This window comes from Gymnoscopelus braueri (genome assembly GCF_963280865.1).
Source record: "Gymnoscopelus braueri genome assembly, chromosome: 10".
Lineage (NCBI taxonomy): Eukaryota > Metazoa > Chordata > Actinopteri > Myctophiformes > Myctophidae > Gymnoscopelus > Gymnoscopelus braueri.
In genome coordinates this window covers 34,796,977-34,816,976 of record NC_137611.1, presented here as the reverse complement: position 1 = coordinate 34,816,976, position 20,000 = coordinate 34,796,977, and the positions used below count along the sequence as shown (strand labels likewise).

The window sequence follows — 20,000 nt, the reverse complement described above, 5'->3', positions numbered from 1 at the left end:
TCTGTCTCCATGGCAACAGTCCAGGCATCCTGTGTGTGTGTGTGTGTGTGTGTGTGTGTGTGTGTGTGTGTGTGTGTGTGTGTGTGTGTGTGTGTGTGTGTGTGTGTGTGTGTGTGTGTGTGTGTGTGTGTGTGTGTGTGTGTGTGTGTGTGTGTGTGTGTGTGTGTGTGTGTGTGTGAGGATCACGCTGCCTCCGTCAGGACACACGCACGCACGCACGCACGCACGCACACACACACACACACACACACACACTGAGCAGTGGTGGGTGTATCTGTGGATGGTCAGATATGGTTGATAGGGTTAATTGGCTTCCAGAGGACACACAGAGGGACCCAGACACAGAGCTGTGGTCACACTACAGTGACATTAACGCACAGACAGAGAGGAGAGTGGAGAGAGAGGAAAACATAAAAAACACGCAGGCAAGAGAAGGCTAGAGAAATGAAGACATGAAGTGGAACAGGTGAGAAGGGGGAGGCATGGACAAATAAGGACAGGAGAGGAGCCGTACAATGGACAGATGTCTGGGTCAGGTCGTTAGCCGCTCACAAGGAGCACTTCACCCATTTTCAACCTTATCTTCATGTCGTCGCTGTCGGTTGGAAAGAACCTGGGTTCCAATGGTTTCAATGTAGTTATTATTTAGTTACAAGATCTTGTTTTTCATTTGTTCAATATTTATAAAAACCCACTTAAACACTTTCACTTTGAAAACATTAAAAAATAGCTAAAATAGCAGATCTATCATCTAATCTCTAGCTACAAGCTCACAAAACGTTGCGTTTGTGACGCTTTGTGAGATCGTTGATCTCCTTTTGTTTTTGCTACTTTTGTGCAACACTGTTGCATGAAGAAGTATTGCATTCATTTACAAAACACATAAAAAGCTGAAACATTCCTGCCCGACAGCAACGATATAATTGATCCATTCCTCAGTAACGCTCATTATAAGATGGTCCTCACTCTGTGTCGTAGAGGTGGGCTGTGGCCAGTTCAGAAGCATGGCATCGGTGGGAATTCCATGCTAATAATGGAAACTATAATAGCCTTTCTCTTCCTGGAAAGTTAGCATGCTGAAATAGAAGCTTATGTTCCTTCCTGCATCAATAATTGAAGAAGGTACGGTTGAAAATGGGTGAAGTTTAAGCCCTATAGCCCATCTACAAGCTCACACAATGTCGCATTGCAACGCACTATTCTCACAATTTCTGAAAATGAAGAAAATGTTTGAATACTTAAGATTCTTTTTCCGATAATGACATACCCAGGGACTCCAGAGTTACAGCGGTTAATGTAAAAGAGAATGTATTGTCAGTGACTTACATTACATTACATTACAGTCATTTAGCAGACGCTTTTATCCAAAGCGACTTACAATAAGTGTATTCAACATAGGTAGGGAACGAAAACTACTAATCACCAGAAGTCTTTAGTGCATTTTCTGCAAAAACAAGCAACCAAGAGTATACCTAGCGCTAAGGTAAAAGTGCAATATATCAGCTACCTATTTCCTTAAACAGATGAGACAAAATAGCTAAATCAAATGAGCATGAGCTAAAACAAATAATCGACTAAACAAGATCCAAAAACAATCCAATAATCCAATAAACAATACAGCAATAGAAAACAAGCGTTCGTACAACTAGTTAACAACAAGTAGGTCAGGCAGAGAGGCAGACAGACTTAACCAGTGAGTTAAAGGGAATAATTACTATGTGCATTCATTTGATTTGACCTCTGTCAGGGAGTTGGGTGTGATAATTACAGATGGCAGCATTTCGTCCCTCGCCAAGTTGTGAAGTTTTAATGAATGCTTCGGTGCCTGTGGCATCTTGCTCTCTATAAGCGATGAAAAACATTTGATTCTGAACCGTACTTCTGCCCCTTGAATCACTGCTGTACCATGTTTAGATGCTTTGTGTCATTTTTCTCAACTTTCTTTTGCAATCAACGAACGCCTTGGTTATAGGAATTAGACTGCTTCAAAAGTAACTCACAGTGATTATCTTTAATGCTGGCAGCCTGGCAATGGTTTTCTAAGAGATGCCGTAAAGTAGCTGTAACGATTAGCAAATGGTGGATATCATTTTGAAATTCTATCCACCGCAGCTGCAGGTGTGCTGGATTATGAAAAGACAGGATCCGTTTTTAAAGGTTAATCTGACACTTCTTATTTTTGTAGAGGAATGGCGTGGCATATTAGATACACTCCACCTGATTTTATACTTCTTTTGAGGTTTTCAGAGAAAGCGCCGAAAGTGACTGTCACCCTCTCCATCACACTTGGAAGGTGTGTGTGTGTGTGTGTGTGTGTGTGTGTGTGTGTGTGTGTGTGTGTGTGTGTGTGTGTGTGTGTGTGTACGCGTGCAAACATGCACATTCTAACGCGGTTCTAAAGCTGTGAAAAGAGCTTTTCAAAGGCAGTCTCTACAGCGTGTTAAGCCTGTGAAGCTAACATACCTCAGATATGGGGAGGAAGGAATATTTCAGTGAATCTGACGGCACTTTCTTCCCACAGCCAGCTTTATTATCTCGGGCTTGACAAGATGGTTAATTAGCCACTCCATTGATGTTGTGTACATAAGTAGCTCCAGGTGGCGAGTGAGTCAAAGTATAGATATTTTTGGTCAAATATTTCTGTGTGTGAAAGTGAAAGTTGCTCTGTCAAATGTGTGCTTGATTAAAGTACTGGGGTATACTTACGTTTTTAAGTACATGCTTTAGAAAAAAAAACGTACATATTCAAAAGCACAAATTACAAAGTACATTTTCTTTGTGACGCATTGCTGTATTAAAATGTAGACATTTTCCAAAATAATTAAAAGATTTTCCAGAAAGACAAAGAAAATCAATAATGAAAATACCAATATATCTACAAGCACACAACTCGACGCGTTGTGAGCTTCTAGGCGCGTTGTGTGGCTATTTTTAATGAAATAGGGCATTGATTGTGGTTGAAAGTGGTTGATTCATAATGTATATTTTCCCTTCCTAGAAATGTAGTGGAGTCAAAAGTACAACCCTTTGAAATGTATTGGAGTGAAAGCTTTTAGAGCCCAGGTGAGGGGTTGACCAGCACTATTTTATCCTTTCAAGACTTCATGCTCAAATTCACACCCACATGAATCACTGGCTTAAATTGCACTTCAAGGAGTCACCCAGCCAGACACAAAGTGCTTTACAACGACCAACTCAGCCTCAAGCCTGATTCGCATTTCATCGTACGACCAGCGCGCCGAAAATAGCTGGATATTCTACCATAACACCATGTTGAAAGTAGTTAAAACAAGGAAGAGAATATTATTAGTGCTAGACTGGATATTTACGGAAGGATAAAAACAATTTGAATAGCTTTGAAGTTAAATAAAATTAAGTGCAATAAAAAGAAAAAGATACCAGGGGGTAGCCAGCAAAAGTAGTTAACATAGCATCACAATCATATTAAAGGGATAGTTCACCCAAAACAAGTCTTTTTTTCATGGCTATTTTTTGGTTTTTGTTGCATTCCTAAGACAATAATTTGATGGCAGCGGTTCCGGGAGGGGACACAAAGGAGACTCTTTGCGTCTCCTCACCAACCGCTGCCGGTTGGTGAGTAATCGATGGAAAAAGCCAATTTTGGGGGTGAACTATCCATTTAACCACTTTATCCATTTATACGTAGGCTATTCAAAAATAGCGGATCTACGAGCTCACAGCTCGTCACTTTTTGAAAATGAAATTTTGAAAAAGAAATTATAATTTGGACCATGGTGGACCATGTGCATTTTCAGAGCATGTTGTTTATTATGATCAATCAGTCAATTGTGTTTCAACTTGTATCAATGGAACTTGGAAGTTTTAAAGAAATGCCATTACTTTTTTTACATATATGTTTTTTTAATTAATGTTATATTAACAATAACATCTTGGTGTTTTGCCAATTATTTGGGGGTCCACTTGCAGTATCCTCACGGCCCACCTAGTGGACCTGAGCCCACAGGTTGGGATATCACTGGCTTTAGACAACATGCCTGCTAATTGAACGATGCGATCATGACACAGCAAGGAGCGATTAGAAAAGCTAGCGTGTAGCGAGATGCAGAGAGGTTCACAGAGACATAATAATGATGAAAATGACTCCAATAATGGTTTAATGAGCCTCTCAAACTCACTGGGAGGGAGAGAACATAGAGATAGACCGTTTGGCTTTTTGAAGACGTATTACCTTATCTGGCTGAGCTGGCTAATAGAACCGCATGGTGGGTCCATGTCTTGCCATCCTGCTCTCTGTATCTTTACGTCTGACTATATATCAGCGCTTTCAATCTCTGTCTCTCGCACTGTCTGTCTGTCTGTCTGTCTGTCTGTCTGTCTGTCTGTCTGTCTGTCTGTCTGTCTGTCTGTCTGTCTGTCTGTCTGTCTGTCTGTCTGTCTGTCTGTCTGTCTGTCTCTCTCTCTTTCTCTCTTTCTCTCTTTCTCTCTTTCTCTCTTTCTCTTTCTCTCTTTCTCTCTTTCTCTCTCTCTCTCTGTCAGTGGTGTAAAGTAACTAAGTACATTTACTCAAGTACTGTACTTAAGTACAATTTTGAGGTACTTTTACTTTACTGGAGTATTTCCAATTGTCAGTACTTTTACTTCTACTCCACTACATCTCAGAGGAAAATATTGTACTTTTACTCCACTACAATTATTTGACTACTTTAGTTACTAGTTACTTTGTAGATTTGGATTATTATTACAAAACATACATTAACCCCTTCAGCCCTGTATACATTTCGGCCATTTGAAAATAGCCGATCTACAAGCTCACAATGTGAGCTTGTAGATCTGCTATTTGTCAAAATATTTTTGTACATTTGAAAACTTGTGAAATGAGACATTGTGCATAATGAGTACTTTCTACTTTTGGTACTTTATTTTGATACCAATACCTTTGCAATTTTACTCAAGTACATTTTTAATTCCGGTCGTTTACTTGTAACGGAGTATTTCTACATTGCAGTATTGATACTTTTACTTAAGTAAAGAATTTGAGTACTTCTTCCACCACTGCTCTCTGTCTCTTTGAGAAGAAGATTAGAATGATTACCCGTATTGATTGGGAACCTGAAAAAATAAAAGCAGCTGTTTCACTTTCTTCTTATCTGGAGAAGAGGAGAGATGACTCTCTTTTGAACTGGAACACTATATGGAGTTTCATTCCAAAAAATGAGATAACGAACACTTTTTTGAAAGGCAGTATCACCTATTCTTAGAAAATGATTACTGGTTTAAAATGAGTCGTGCTGTGGAATAACGCTGGAAGATATAATCCATGTTAAGCTGCCGGCCATTCAGGTCTGTGTTCAATTACCTTTTTTTGGGGGGGTACAAGTGCAGAATGTTGCACAAAGAGATGATTTGACTTAGTGGTTGCAGACACTGGCAAAAACACTATGCAATCATTTAAACCATTCAATCTCGGGAACGCATCTGTCTGTGTCATTTTAAGATTTATTTGGCTATTTTTGAATAATCTTGAAAATCTGTGCAAATCTTTGAATTTTTAAAGCGAACATTTGTCAAATATTTTGTTCCAGGGACCTCCAGAAGCAAAGATTTGAGTTACAAATGTTTGCTTAAAAATATATATATATTCAAAGATTTGCACAAATGTTCAAGCTTTTTTCAAAAATAGCTCATGAGCATGTATATCTGCTCTTTTTGAATATCCAAAGTATAAAATAATGGTTATAGCTCAAATCTAAAATGACACAGATGCGTTCCCGGTCTTAATGGGTTAAAAAAAGAGAAAGCGATCGAAATAATCGGCAACCAAGACAATAGGCCTATACTGAGTGAGTCAGCATGAGCTTGGCCGTCCCGTCATTACATTGTGTTTCACCCCATTGAACTCGCTGTTTACTGGATGCTTTTGGAACCCTGTGAATTTGTGACAAAAAAAAGATTTGTTTTTGCTTTCATTCTGCCTGCAGAGTTGGATTGCTCAAATATCAGGATTCTGTGAGCTTATCCTGCGGAGGATTACACCTTGTACTTGATTCACAGTCGGTCCGAAGGTTGGCGCTATATGTCGTTGTCGTCGGGCGGTAAACTTGTATCTCCATATTTCAACTTCTTATGTTTTTTCGTAAATTAACGCCCTACTTGATCATACTACAGCGTCACACCGAAGTGTCAAAACCATAGCAGATCTACAAGCTCAAAGCGTGTCGCATATAGATATTTGCGACACGCTATTTGTGATACCTATGAATATGATTCCTGAAAAGTAACAGTTTTGGACATATGAGGTTTCTACCCGACAGAGACGATATGGAAGCTGTAGCGTGTACCTCCACACAAAGAAAGAGTGCGTGAACTCTAGATACATGCACACAGCAGATGCATTAATCACTTCGCCGATTCTCAGCTCTGTCACAAAGTGGGCGGTTTTCCCTGTAGACGGCTTAGTGTAGCGTGTACGTGACTGCGGCACATTCAAGACACCGTTTTAGTCGCTCGGATGACATAAATGCGGTGCTAAGGGAGGAAACCATGGCAAGGCAACTGCTCATCGGGAGCAATTAGGGGTTCAGCGTCTCGTTAAAGGACACTTCGACACTAACTCTGAGGGAGGCCAGAATCGAACTGGGAAAACCTTGGCTATTGGCAGTTATTTGGAGGCCCATTTGCAGTATCCTCACGACCACCACTGGGCCCCGGCCAACAGGTTGAGAATCGCTGGTGTAAATCCTTTGAAATTGTTTTGTTTTCTTATATTTCCACTTTCCACTTCAATACCCACATAGCGTTTGCCACAATGACCAATATCCTTACTTGTTGCACTTTTGTACACACACACACACACACACACACACACACACACACACACACACACACACACAGACACAGACACAGACACACACACACACACACACACACACACACACAGCCTTGTTCATCTCTCACACGTGAGACCTGTCGTGAGATGATCAGGCGGGCTGCTTTCTGCCTTAGATTGATAAATGGGGCCCATTGTGTTCAAGTGGCACTTTCTGGTGAGCAACGTATTGTGTTCCCGACATCAAATCAAAGTACAATTTTCAACTATGATTTACAGTCTGTCCTAGAGAGAGATAGAAAGAGAGAGAGAGAGACACACAGTTTGATGTTTCTTTGACAGACAGTACAGTAAGTATTATTTATAGGGCCTCCTGGCGGAGATTTGCACTCTACTGAGCACACCTTTCTAGTTGAATCTTGCAGCACTGTACCTACGGTATCCCAGAATGCCTTGCCACTTGGACAAGGAAGCATTTATCTGAGCCAAACTGTTGAGACTGGGCTCCGTACTGTAGCTATGCAATAACAGATGTGTTAACCCATTCAGTCCGGGAACGCATCTGTGTCATTTTTAGATTTCTTTGAGCTATTCAAAAATAGCAGATATACAAGCTTGTAGCGCGGCAGTCTGTGCCGCGCTACAAGCTTGTATATCTGCTATTTTTGAAAAATCGTAAAAATGTGTGCCCACTTTTTTAATATATATATTTTTAAAGCATCATTTGTAACTCGAATCTTTGCTTCTGGGGATTCTACAAATGTCTTTCAAATCCTGACAGTTTTGTGAAAAAAAAAATTCATGTCAACCCCCACAATTATATGTATTTGGCCGCGGACCCCCATCTCAAAATGTGTTGTTCCAGGGACCCCCAGAAGCAAAGATTTGAGTAAAAAAAAATCCCTTAAAAATATATATATATTCAAAGATTTGCCAAAAAAAAAAAGTAGATCTACAAGCTCACTCGGTGCCGCGCTATGAGCTTGTAGATCTGCTATTTTTGAATAGCCCAAAGAAATCTTAAAATGACACAGGTGCGTTCCCGGTCTCAATGGGTTAAGGCCTTGCCAAAACTGCTGAACTTGCTTGGGGTCAATGCTCTCAGTTGCCCACAACAATTTGTACCGGATGAGTATACAGTATATCGTACATTCTATTTGCTGGTGATTAATGTAGCTGTGAAACCCGTGATATCTGAAATACTGTCCCATTACTAATGTCACCAAGTCCTTGCGTTAACAGATCGGTGAGGTAGACCACAAGTTTATCTGAGTTAAGGTGTTGAGCACGAGCCAAATAGATCCTACAAAACAGATGGCTTTACTCTGTGCCAAAGCACAGTGCGCTTGGATTCAATACTACACCTCAATGCTTACTGATGGCAGGGATAAATAAACACATTAAATGGAAATAGAACGGCACTTAACAACTCCACCAAACTTTTGCAATGGTTTAAACCTGATGATGACCCCTCGAGTGCTTGTTTTGAAACAAAAAGGTTGTATATTAAGGGTATTTTGCCACAGTTATGCAGTTGCATTGAGGCTCTTAATGCCTCGGATATCTGTGTGATATGTCAGCTTTTAGGTACAGTTTATTTGGGATTTCAAAGAACTAAAATTACTTTCCCATTTACAAGTTTCCAAACTTTTCAGGTGTTTTTGTGAATGCATAGACTTATAGTGGGTACGTCCCCACCCCCTAATATAGAGATGTTCTTGAATCATCCTCCCCAAATAATAGCATGCTTGTCGAAAAGAAAAGAAAAGAAAAGAAGGAAAAGAAAAGAAAAGAAAAGAAAAGAAAAGAAAAGAAAAGAAAAGAAAAGAAAAGAAAAGAAAAGAAAAAAATCATGATTGATCTATCTGCGTGACAATTACTGGGTCTAGGAATTGGTTTTGGTAAATGAACAGTCAGTGGGCATAAATAGTCTACTGCACGGCAGTCTAAGTTTCGACAAGGAGAGATAAAGAGACTTAAGACTGTAGGATGAATTGTTTCCTCAGGTGGAAGCTCTGATCTGTTTGATGGATCTTGTATCCTCCGCAGAGGCTGAGCGAACTTTCAGTGCCCTCACTGCTCTGAGAAGACGGAAACCATGGCTACGATCCACATTGGCACCAAAAATACTGAACAATGCTGCTGTCTACCTTGTGGACAAACACAAAGTTGATCAGTACACACAAAAGTAGTTTGCCAGGAATTTGTGGCTTTTTTAATATATTTTATATATTTGAATAATTCAATTCAATTTATTGTTCTGCTGCAATAGGCTCTATGCACAGCAGCCATATTGTGAAGACATTCACAGGTGTTACCAATGATACTAATCAGCGTTCATTTATTGGTGTGTCCAATAAAGAAAGTGGGAATGTGAGTACTTTGTCCTCCATTTAATTGAAACTTTGGATGTGCTACCCTTTTGGGGATTTTTTAAATTCCTTATTTTGATGTGGATACTAATGAAGGCTCTGTTCCATTCTGGTCAAACGGAGTCAGGGTGCTGATATTATGCATGTTGGCTAACTGGAAACACGGCTACACCAGTGGGTCTAAAATGTGGGTCCACGGGCCCTCATGGTTCCCTGAGGGGGTTCCAAATGCCCCCTTACGGGTGTGTAATTCTGAGAGTGTATAAATGGAACCAAATTGATCCGTAAGGGTCCATTTGGTTCCATTTGTACACTGGGGGTTGTGGTCGTGGAAATGGAAAAATCTGACCACTGTGCTACACTAAGGGCAGGTACAGACTGTAGGACTTTAAAGTGGTCGGGGGGTCATCTGATCGTTAAGCATTACACACTGCAGGAGTTTATTTCTTGAAATCGGCTGTCATATATCGTTGTGGTTTTCACACTATAGATTGATCCCCGACCAGGGATTACACACTGTAGGATAGTTCACTAGGATGCTATCTCCAGAGTCAGACCCAATACATACATTTGTGTTTATTCCAATTCATTTAAATCGACGTATCCCGTGATATGCCCCTCGATCTCCCTCTCTCTCTCTCACTCTCTCTCACTCTCACTCTCTCGCACGTCAAGTGCGCAGAAGCAGTCAGTGACAGAGTTGCCATGTCCGCTTATTATAAGCGACTTTGGGCTTGTTTTTCTGTAGAGTTGCTTGTAAATATTGGTTGTTGCGGGGTGCGTTTTTTGGGCTTATTTGTGTAGCTGCTTATTTGGCCTTGTTTCCTAATGTTGTTTAAACCAGTTTAACACATTCCATGCCAGAGTTTAATCTCATAATGTACTCACCAGTGCCAGCGTTTTATTGTTGTTTTTTAGTTTTTTTCATGTCGCCACAGACCTCGCTAAATAAGTTAAAAGTGCGCGTTCATTTGGTTCTAAACACACAGCGGATCCGTGAGAAACGGCGAGCGAAAACAGTTTCCAAATCCGTGCCGCCATCTTGAAGCTACAGCCGATACACGCTAAACAGTGATCAGCGAGGAGAAAAACAACAACCAGAGAAAATCGAGTTTTAAACAGGATCCCAGACAGGAAGCGGATACGATCGAAAAAACCGGAACCCGAATAATTCCGTTTCCGACCGGAAACCGGAAACGGAAATGGATCAAAAAAATTCGGAAAGTGCACCTGGGGCACTTAACATGGGAATCGGCGGTTCGCGTAGATCTACGCGACTGGCACGCTGCGGCTTTAAATAGGTTCGCGTAGATCTACGCGACTGGCATGCAATGTGTTAAACAACACATAATATGTATTTGTCCGCAGACCCCCCTTCTGAAAATATGTTGTGCCATCATAGACCCCCATACAAGATTTGTGTGGATTTGGAAAATATTCCACAATTTTCTCAAGATCTTTCTTTGAAAATAGCTGTGACGTGTTGTGAGCTTGTAGATCGGCTATTTTCAAATATCCAATGTATTTGTAAATAGGTTTAAAGTGCTCAAGTGGCCTTTTCTTGGGCTTGTTTTCATAGACCTGGTTGCTTATTTCTCTCGCAACATCTGGCAACGCTGTTCAGACACAGCGTGCACATGCTGCACTCACAAACAAACACACACACACACACACACACACACTCACACACACAGAGCTCGCTCTCTGTCTCTGTCTCTCTCTCTCTGTACAATTCCTCTAAAATAAACAGCCCACCAGGCTCGCTCACTCTCTCATTTTGTTTTATAATGTTAACTTAATACAGGAATGGACGGTAATATTGCGGTAGGGACTGTTTGTTGTGGTCAGATCCAGCGACGCTCCCCTAGCCAAGGTGGCTGTAATGTGCTCTCATTGGCTGTAGCGTGCATCTCCTCGCAAGGTGGTCGCAGCCCCGTTCATAGTGTATGATATTGTCTGATGTCCTGTCCCAGACAGAGCTGAATATCTAACATGGAAGTTATCTGAAAACGGTCGGAAAGCCGTCGCAGAGCGGATAATCGCGGCCATATCGTCTCGCGGAGCCTTTCACTCACAGCGAGCATTATCTCGCCGATCAGAGGCCGATCTGCGTCAGATCGGGAGGTTTTGTCGGCGAGCGCCAAAAAAGGTCGCCGACAGCATTATCGGACCAAATATCCTGCAGTCTGTACCTGCCTTAAATGGAACAGAGCCTTCATTAGTATCATTGGTAACACATGTGAAGGAAGTGATAATATGGTTGCTGTGCATAGAGCCTATTCACAATTATTTACAGTCAGATCTTTGTCTTTTATTAAAGTTTATTAAAATAAATGTTTCATTTGTTTGTAAGTTGCAGGGAGGTTGCAGGGTTAGGGGTTTGTGGTTGTTTGGCCGTGGTGCCACCCAGTCCCTCACCCGCCAGTGTAGAGGTGAAACCCATGTGTGAATGTGCTCAAAGTTTTAAGGACAACAAGAGATACAAACATAAACAAAAGGTGCTCTCTTCCAAATTATTAACGAGGGTGGCTGAGGACACACTTAGCTAATGCCTTGTGGTGGTGCCTGGAGGGCACCAGGTGGTTCAGCAACAGATGTTGGGCATTAACGGAACTAAATTAATCACAAAGCGATATGATGACGCACTTGAGCTAGCTCATCAGGTGGCTGCCTGTACCCTTGCCTGGAGCGAGGGTTGCCAACCGTCCCTTGAAATACGGAATTGTCCCCTATTTGGAAACCAAAAGACGCGGCCCTCATTGAACTGATGAGGGACACACTTTGTTTTTTGTTTTTTGGGAATCTATCAATGACACACATCTTACTAGTTCAAACAGCTCATATACATGTATGTAAAACAGGCTGTTAACCACTAAAACCCTCTCGACTTAGTAAACTGGACCTGAGTTGTCCGTGTACTTTTCTGTGTACGCTTTTTTTCTGTCTACACATTCGCGTTGTGAGCCTGTTTGCCCTACAAAGCCAAAGTGCAGTAACACATTTCTTTTTTTTACTGATAAATGGGTTTAAAAGTTTCAACTGGTCAGCCAAATGAGATATCGGCATATAAGTGATATTACTCTAATTGTATATCTGTTCTAGCTAATTGTTTATAGCCCAAAATCACGGCGGCTAATTTGACCTTTGGGATACGCAAATAAGTCGGGGTCTTGTAAAAACGTAGTTACTGCACTTTGGCTTTGTAGGGCAGTTAATTAGATCGGCTATTTTGAGCTATTCTCCCCCCCACCCCCCAGAATATGGATGCTGGGGTTCACGTTGTTCATATAATATACAAAAACTATACAATATATACCATATTCAGTGAGATGTTATATTCTTCTGGAAATAAGGGAGTGTCGCTGTCCCTTATTTCAGGTACTGTAGGTGCCAACCGTACGCAGAGCCCGTCAGACAGGTGACAACGATTAAGCTAATTAATGCCTGTCTTCCATTGAGTACATGAACAAAACAAACTGAGGATCTTTTGTGATCTTGCCCCCGTTTGCAGCTAGGCGAGGACACGTTTAACCGGGCCAAGTTGCTAAACGTGGGCTACACGGAGGCTCTGAAGGACGGAGAGTACGACTGCTTCATCTTCACCGATGTGGACCTGATCCCCATGGACGACCGCAACCTCTACCACTGCTACGACCAGCCCAGGCACTTCGCCATCGCTATGGACAAGTTTGGCTTCAGGTGGGTGTGATTTGGGGGGGTCTTAACCCATTAAAACCTGGAGTTTTTCAGAAAACGCTTAAAGATTTAGAACAGTGGGTTTAGAACAGAGGTTCTCAAAAATAGCAGATGTACAAGCTTGTTGTGAAGAATCTTGAAATGTTTTTTGTAGAATCGGCCTCATGTCTGTCTTAATGGGTTAAGGGAGGCCTTCTCTTCTCTTCTCTTCTCTTCTCTTCTCTTCTCTTCTCTTCTCTTCTCTTCTCTTCTCTTCTCTTCTCTTCTCTTCTCTTCTCTTCTCTTCTCTTCTCTTCTCTTCTCTTCTCTTCTCTTCTCTTCTCTTCCCTTCCCTTCCCTTCCCTTCCCTTCCCTTCCCTTCCCTTCCCTTCCCTTCCCCTCCTCTCCTCTCCTCTCCTCTCCTCTCCTCTCCTCTCCTCTCCTCTCCTCTCCTCTCCTCTCCTCTCCTCTCCTCTCCTTGCATGGTTTGTTGACCTGGACTCTGTGGGAGTCGCTTGTAGAAACATCCATTGAACAGCTCACTATTGTCCCCGTGTTGTGTTTGTGCACTTCCCGCACGTACTTAATTAATTTGGCATGATGTTGCTAGTCAGTCCATTTAATACGTAATTCGGTTTGAACAATACTCCTTGACTCGGCCTAAAATAATTTAATTGGAATTCCGTTCAATTTGTTTTGATCCCAACGGATGACTGGATCTAATGAATCCAGCCAAATAATTTCCACGGCTTATGTGCGAGGACGGGAAGTTCTATTATTAATGGTGTTTCTCCAGCATTGTAAGATGAGGTATAATTGTTAAGTGTTTCATTAATTTAAGTAACCACGCGCATTTATATCACATTTAATTTAAAAAAAAAATCACCATACAAGATCAAGTAGTATCAAGTAAATATCTGTTCAGTTCAATTATGCATTTATTTCTGCTTAATTGAATTAAGTTTAATTCCAAATCTGAAACATTTCAGCATTTATTTATACAGCAGAGGGGTAGTTCTTCTGCTGCGTTTGTTTGATAATTGAGTAATGAATAAAACTGAAAGCTCTCTAAAGGACATATTTAGAAGAGATTACAAGAACAGATGAAAAAGTCTGCATCAACTTATGTCAAAAACAGTTCAACAGTTTTGATTATCTCTAAACTAGAGATCATTTTGTAGTATAGGATAGGTAACTCGTTTTGGTATTCATTTACTTAGTGAACCCTACATCTTGATCAGATCTTTATCAGTCTGGAAAACTATTATGCATCTAACCTCTTAGATATGTTTGTGTCAGAGTCAGCAGCTGTAATGCAACATAGCTCTTACTTTCGCCAGCTGCGAGCCGTTCAGAAGTCCTACGCTAGCACTGTACATTTATACACTATATGATGCTACCTGCTTTCTGTACGTCCTAAAAAGAAAAAAACCTTGGAAAGTGCCGGCTACTAGTCAATTCAGCCATCAATCCACAACCCACAGATGTTACAGCACATTCTCAGCTTGGTCTCAACTACAGACAAGTTGAGACAACAACTGTCACATTTGGAAGGCATCACAGATGACACATTATATTATATATTTATCCTCATAACAGGAGGGTGGACGGTCCACTCACATATTTTCTCTGCTGAGACAGATGGCAGGAAAGTTGACAGACACGCAGCACAAGACAGAAAAGCTCTGGTGGGAAATAGTTCATTCTTCCCTGACTACGGTCTACTCCTGTATGTCTATAGAATCGTCTGTGGTTTATCCAGCACCTATACAGAGGAGTTGTAGTCATAAGCTGATGTAAACCCCCCCGGATTTGAACCTGGGGTCTCCTGCATGGGAAAAGAAACTTTTTACAGCTCAGTCGAAGGGGAATCAGGCAGAGCTACACTGCGAAGCAGGCTGGATACCAGGCTAACATTCACCTCCCCCCAGCCTTTGACATCCACCCCACCACTGGGCAGTGGTGTAAAGTAACTAAGTACATGTACTCAAGTACTGTACTTAAGTAGAATTTTGAGGTATTTTTACTTTAATGGAGTATTTCCGTATTTTCAGTACTTTTACTTCTACTCCACTACATCTCAGAGGCAAATATTATACTTTTACTCCACTACAATTATTTGAAAACGTATTTACTAGTTACTTTGCAGATATACATCATTATATTATAAAACATACAGTAACCACTTAAGCCCTATTTTATACATAAGCTATTTGAAAATAGCCGATCTACAAGCTCACAAGGCGTCGCATCGCGACGCGTTGTGAGCTTGTAGATCTGCTATTTTCAAACATTTTAGTACTTTTACTTTTGGTACTTTAAGTACATTTTGATACCAATACTTTTGAACTTTTACTCAAGTCAATTTTGAATTCCGGACTTTTACTTGTAACAGAGTATTTCTGCATTGCAGTATTGTTACTTTTACTTAAGTAAAACATGTGAGTACTTTTTCCACCCCACCACTGGGACACCTAATCTCGATGAGCCCCCAATGTGTCCACCTGCATTCCAACTCGGGTCTCCCACCTATTCATCCAAAGGGGAATCCCCCTATTGGCCCATAGGGCAGGCAGGACTACTCTGCTTCACCAGGGCGTATATACATTGGTTGCCATTCGCCTGTTCTAGTTGTGTGTGTCATATTCAGAATGACACCTCACCTGCCCTCTATAGACGAATCCACAGACGCGCTGCCTGTAGCTGCCTGTAGGCAGCCATTGCTGCGGTGTCACGTCCGCGGAGCGTTGACACCGCAGCAATGGCTGCGCACAGGGCAGCGCTCCGTGGATTCGTGTATAGGCTCTATGCACAGCAGCCATATTGGAAAGAAATTGGGCCTCTTCCTTACTTCCTTCACAGGTTTTTACCAATGATACTAATGAAGGCTCTGTTCCATTTCATGTAGCACAGTGGTTCTCAAACCTTTTAATTTCAAGGCCATTTGGAACCCCCTCAAGGAACCATGAGGGTCCCTGGACCACACTTTGAGACCCGCTGATGTAGCAGAGTGTTTCCAGTGAGAGAAAATGCACAATATCAGCACCCTGACTCTGTTTGACCAGAATGGAACAGAGCCTTCATTAGTATCATTGGTAACACCTGTGAAGGAAGGAAGAAGAGGCCCAATGTCTTTCCAAAATGGCTGCTGTGCATAGAGCCTATTATCTAATAGCAGTGGACGGTTTGATTGATGGATGAAGCATTGCCAGGGACTGTGGCCCACGCCTCTCTAAGAGCTGTCAATGGAGAAGAGTTATCCCAGTGGAAACACTAGACCTCAACCGCTCTCTGACAACGTGTGCAATAAGCTAATATGCTACCTGGCAACGAGTACAACGCTGTGCACGGAGCAGCATGGTTTCAGCTAATTTAGCCTAACAAGGAATTTAGCTCCAGGGAAAACTGAAGTTCCTGAAACTTGTCTTTCACTCTTCCTATGCCAAAGTGGTAACAAGCAACTCAAAAGTGTTTACCTTCAGAAACACCTTGAACTGCACCCTTTATTGCCTCCTGCTCGGAATTGAAGTCCTTTCAGAAGAAAAGGGAAGTAATTAGGCAGCCTGTTGTTATGTTGTTGCCGTCAACAGAAACCATGCAACTTTTTATGTTTTTTTCGTAAATGAATACCCTACTTCAACCATACAATTGTGTCTCCCAAAAGTAGTGAAAATAGCCGATCTACACGCTAACAATGCGGCGCAATGCGTTGTGAACTTGTAGATTGGCTGTTTTCCATTTTTTTCTTTAATAGTAATAAAAAATAATGGTTTTGAACAAGGTTTCCACCCTGCAGCGACGATATGAGGCTATTTAATTAATGGAAGGTAATGGAAGGATGTCCCTGCTAACCCTATTGTATGTCCATGATTCATATGCAAAGTATCAAATTCCTACAGTCATATTACTGGGTAAAATGTAATAATGTGGAACTCCCAATAACAAAAGAAAGTGAGTGGAACCTTGTGTTATGTAAGAATATTTTATCAGTGTCGTTTTGAGAACAATACCTCAATGCCCTCTGTTCAAAAAGCACTGCACGTTTTTGATAAAATGGTCAAAATATTCCTTTGAAGTATTATTACAATAGCCTCAAGTTCACACCCACTATCACATCACATTATCCATTTATACACTCAGAGTTAAATTAACACCTTCCAAATGGTTGTATGCCTCTGCAAACCAACTCAGTGACCTGCCCTTGAGACCAATAAATAGACAAACCAAAATGGTCTAAATAGCGTTTAGTTAAAGATAGGGTAAGTGAATTTTATTTGTTAAAACAAAAAGTTTTTGTTAAAAGCTTAAAGATCCATATTAGATCTAGTAATCATTGCCATATAGTGTTTGTTCAGTAACAGGAGTCTCCTCAGCTCTTCAATAAACAGAAAATACATTTTCAGGTAGGTGACAACATTTCAGCCAATCAGAGAGAGTACTCATTTATCAGCTTAATGTTTATAGTGTTCCAGTTCCGATTTGTCTGCTCATTTCTTAGTGTCATCACTTCCAATTTCACTTGTTTAAGCTCTATCCTGACTGAGTTCTCTATCCTGATTGGATAAAATTGGTATCCCGACTTGAAAATGCATTTTCTGTTTAATAAAGAGCTGGAGAGACATGGAGACTCCTGTTACTGATCAAACACTCTATAGCAATGAGTACTATCAGAATATAGAGATATTTAACTTATTTTAACCAAAGAAAATCACTTACCCTACCTTTAATTATAGCCTTATCTTGTAAGCCTGCTGTTCAATGGTCATATCATATGCGTATTTTGTGATGATTTCTCAAATCATTTGAATTCATGTATCAGTGCTAGTATGCATTGTGGTCCCCGTCCCAAGTTGTAATGAGATCTGTGCCCCTGGATATCCTGTTCACAAGGTTGGGACGGACGTGAGGACGGGTGGAAGGACAGGCGGACAGCAGTGGTGGAAAAAGTACTCAAATGTTTTACTTGAGTAAAAGTATCAATACGGCAATATAGAAATACTCTGTTACAGAGTAAAAATACAAAAGTATTGGCATCAAAATGTACTTAATTACCAAAAGTAGAAAGTACTCATTATGCAGAATGTCCCATTTCAAGTTTTCAAATGTATAAACATCTTTTGAAAATAGCAGATCTACAAGCTCACAATGCGTCGCGATGAGCTTGTAGATCGGCTATTTTCAACTGGCCGAAATGTATATAGGGCTGAAGTGGTTAATGTATGTTTTGTAATAATAATCCAAATCTACAAAGTAACTAGCAACTAAAGTTTTCAGATAAATGTAGCGGAGTAAAAGTACAATATTTGGAAATTGGAAATACTCAAGTAAAGTACAAACACCTCAACATTGTACTTAAGTACAGTACTTCAGTAAATGTACTTATTTGCTTTCCACCACTGGCGGACAGACAGACGGACTGACAACCCAAAAGGCCGCCTGGTACGGCTGTCCGACCGGCAGGGGCTTCGCAAGAATATAACGAAAAAACGTTTTTACATGCGGACGTTATCAACCACGATCCAACTACGATACTCACAGTCTTCATGCGTTTCACTCTCCCGCTGCAATCGGTTCATGGCCGGAGGAGACAGACAGATGCTGACAGACAGACGTGCAGCCAAACCGCATGTTCTTGACAGCTTGGCCCTCGGCCACACGCGTACGCCGTAAAAAATGTAGACAGTGTTCAGCCACCCAACTCGCTGCTTAGATCAGCTCTCATGCTAGACGCCCCGGGCCCCCGGGGGGAATGAAAAACCGCGGACGACCTAAAGAAACCTGGAGCAGAACTGTTGAGAAAGGAGCTGAAAGGCGAAGGTACTAACTCTGGTGACGGTCCCCAGAGGAGCAGCAGATTGAGCCACTTGGAGGTCCCTTGCCATCGCCTTAAGTGCCAGACGGCAGAGAGAGGATAAGTGTGTGTGTGTGTGTGTGTGTGAGAGTTCAGACAGCAGCCCTACGTGGCTTCATCTCATACTCAAACTATAATCAAAGTCAAATCCAGAGTAAAAAACAAGATCATTACCATGGGGAAATGAAAGTACTGTAGCTAAAGTTTTTTTTATAATAATAGGGACAAGGAGCAAAACAAATGAAGTGCACAGTTCACACTGAAACTAGAACAAATTGAAAAACCTCAATCTTCATGTCAATCCTAGCCTGGCATACAGTATATTGACAGCAGTTGTCTGTAAATGGTAGATACAGAGCATGTATACATTTGAGTCTAGATTCTGTATGTACAGTAGGCCTATCATTGTGGGGAAGGGGAGACCTTTGTTAATCTTGCGGGGGAATCTCAGTTTCAGCTTCACCCAGCTGATGGCTGCTCAGATGGTCATGATGAGCGCCCATACATGTATTACCAATGCATAATAATAATTTGGGGTCCCCAAGCTACGGCCGCCCCCACATGGCATGTGCAAATATATAATATATATATTTGTCACTTAATGCCCAACTTCGTCGGAAGAGTGTCAAGCAAAAGTTGTGAAAATAGCAGATTTACAAGCTCACAACGCATCGTGATGCGATGCTTTCACTATAAAAAATAAAAAAAAATCTTTCCATTTCTTGAAAAAGGAACAGCTTGGACATACAAGGTTTCCACCCGACAGCGACGATGTGCAATACAGTGTTTATACTCTACCTTACGACAAGATCTTAACCCGTTCAATCCGGGAACGCATCTCTGTCATTTTAGATTTCTTTGGCTATTCAAAAATAGCAGATATACAAGCTCATAGAGCTATGAGCATTGTAACTCAAATTTGTACACTCAACAACATTTGTAAGTCCAATCTTTGCTTCTGGGGGTCCCTGGAACAAAATATTTTACAAATGTTCTCTTTAAAAATATATATATTCAAAGATTTGTACAAACTTTCACGATAAAAAAAAAATGCAGATCTACAAGCTCATAGCGCAGCACTCTCGGTGCCGCGCTATGAGCTTGTAGATCTGCTAGTTTTTAATAGCCAAAGACATCTAATGCGTTCCCGGATTGAACGGTTTAATCTGTGATGTCACATAGAAACACTCCATGGACCTGTGGCATTGACAGCTCGCTGAATACGCCCAAGGACACAGACCAAGCCTGAGGTGTAGCTCAGAGCGGACGCACGTTATGAGACAGATAAACACAC

At 41.3% G+C, this 20,000-nt stretch overlaps 2 protein-coding genes across 2 annotated transcripts in view; one reads left to right on the top strand and one right to left on the bottom strand.

Annotated features, from left to right (window-relative positions):
• The window catches only part of LOC308092884 (von Willebrand factor C domain-containing protein 2-like), a 244,544-nt gene that overhangs the window by 145,284 nt on the left and 79,260 nt on the right, over window positions 1-20,000 (bottom strand). The gene's annotated exons all lie outside the window — the stretch shown is intronic.
• b4galt2 (UDP-Gal:betaGlcNAc beta 1,4- galactosyltransferase, polypeptide 2) overlaps window positions 1-20,000 on the top strand; it is a gene marked incomplete at both ends in the record, with an annotated part of 174,315 nt that overhangs the window by 128,445 nt on the left and 25,870 nt on the right. Inside the window, one exon of the mRNA XM_080439864.1 lies at window positions 12,692-12,879. Coding sequence (XP_080295990.1) covers window positions 12,692-12,879 — 188 coding nt within the window. The remainder of the gene's footprint in view (window positions 1-12,691; window positions 12,880-20,000) is intronic.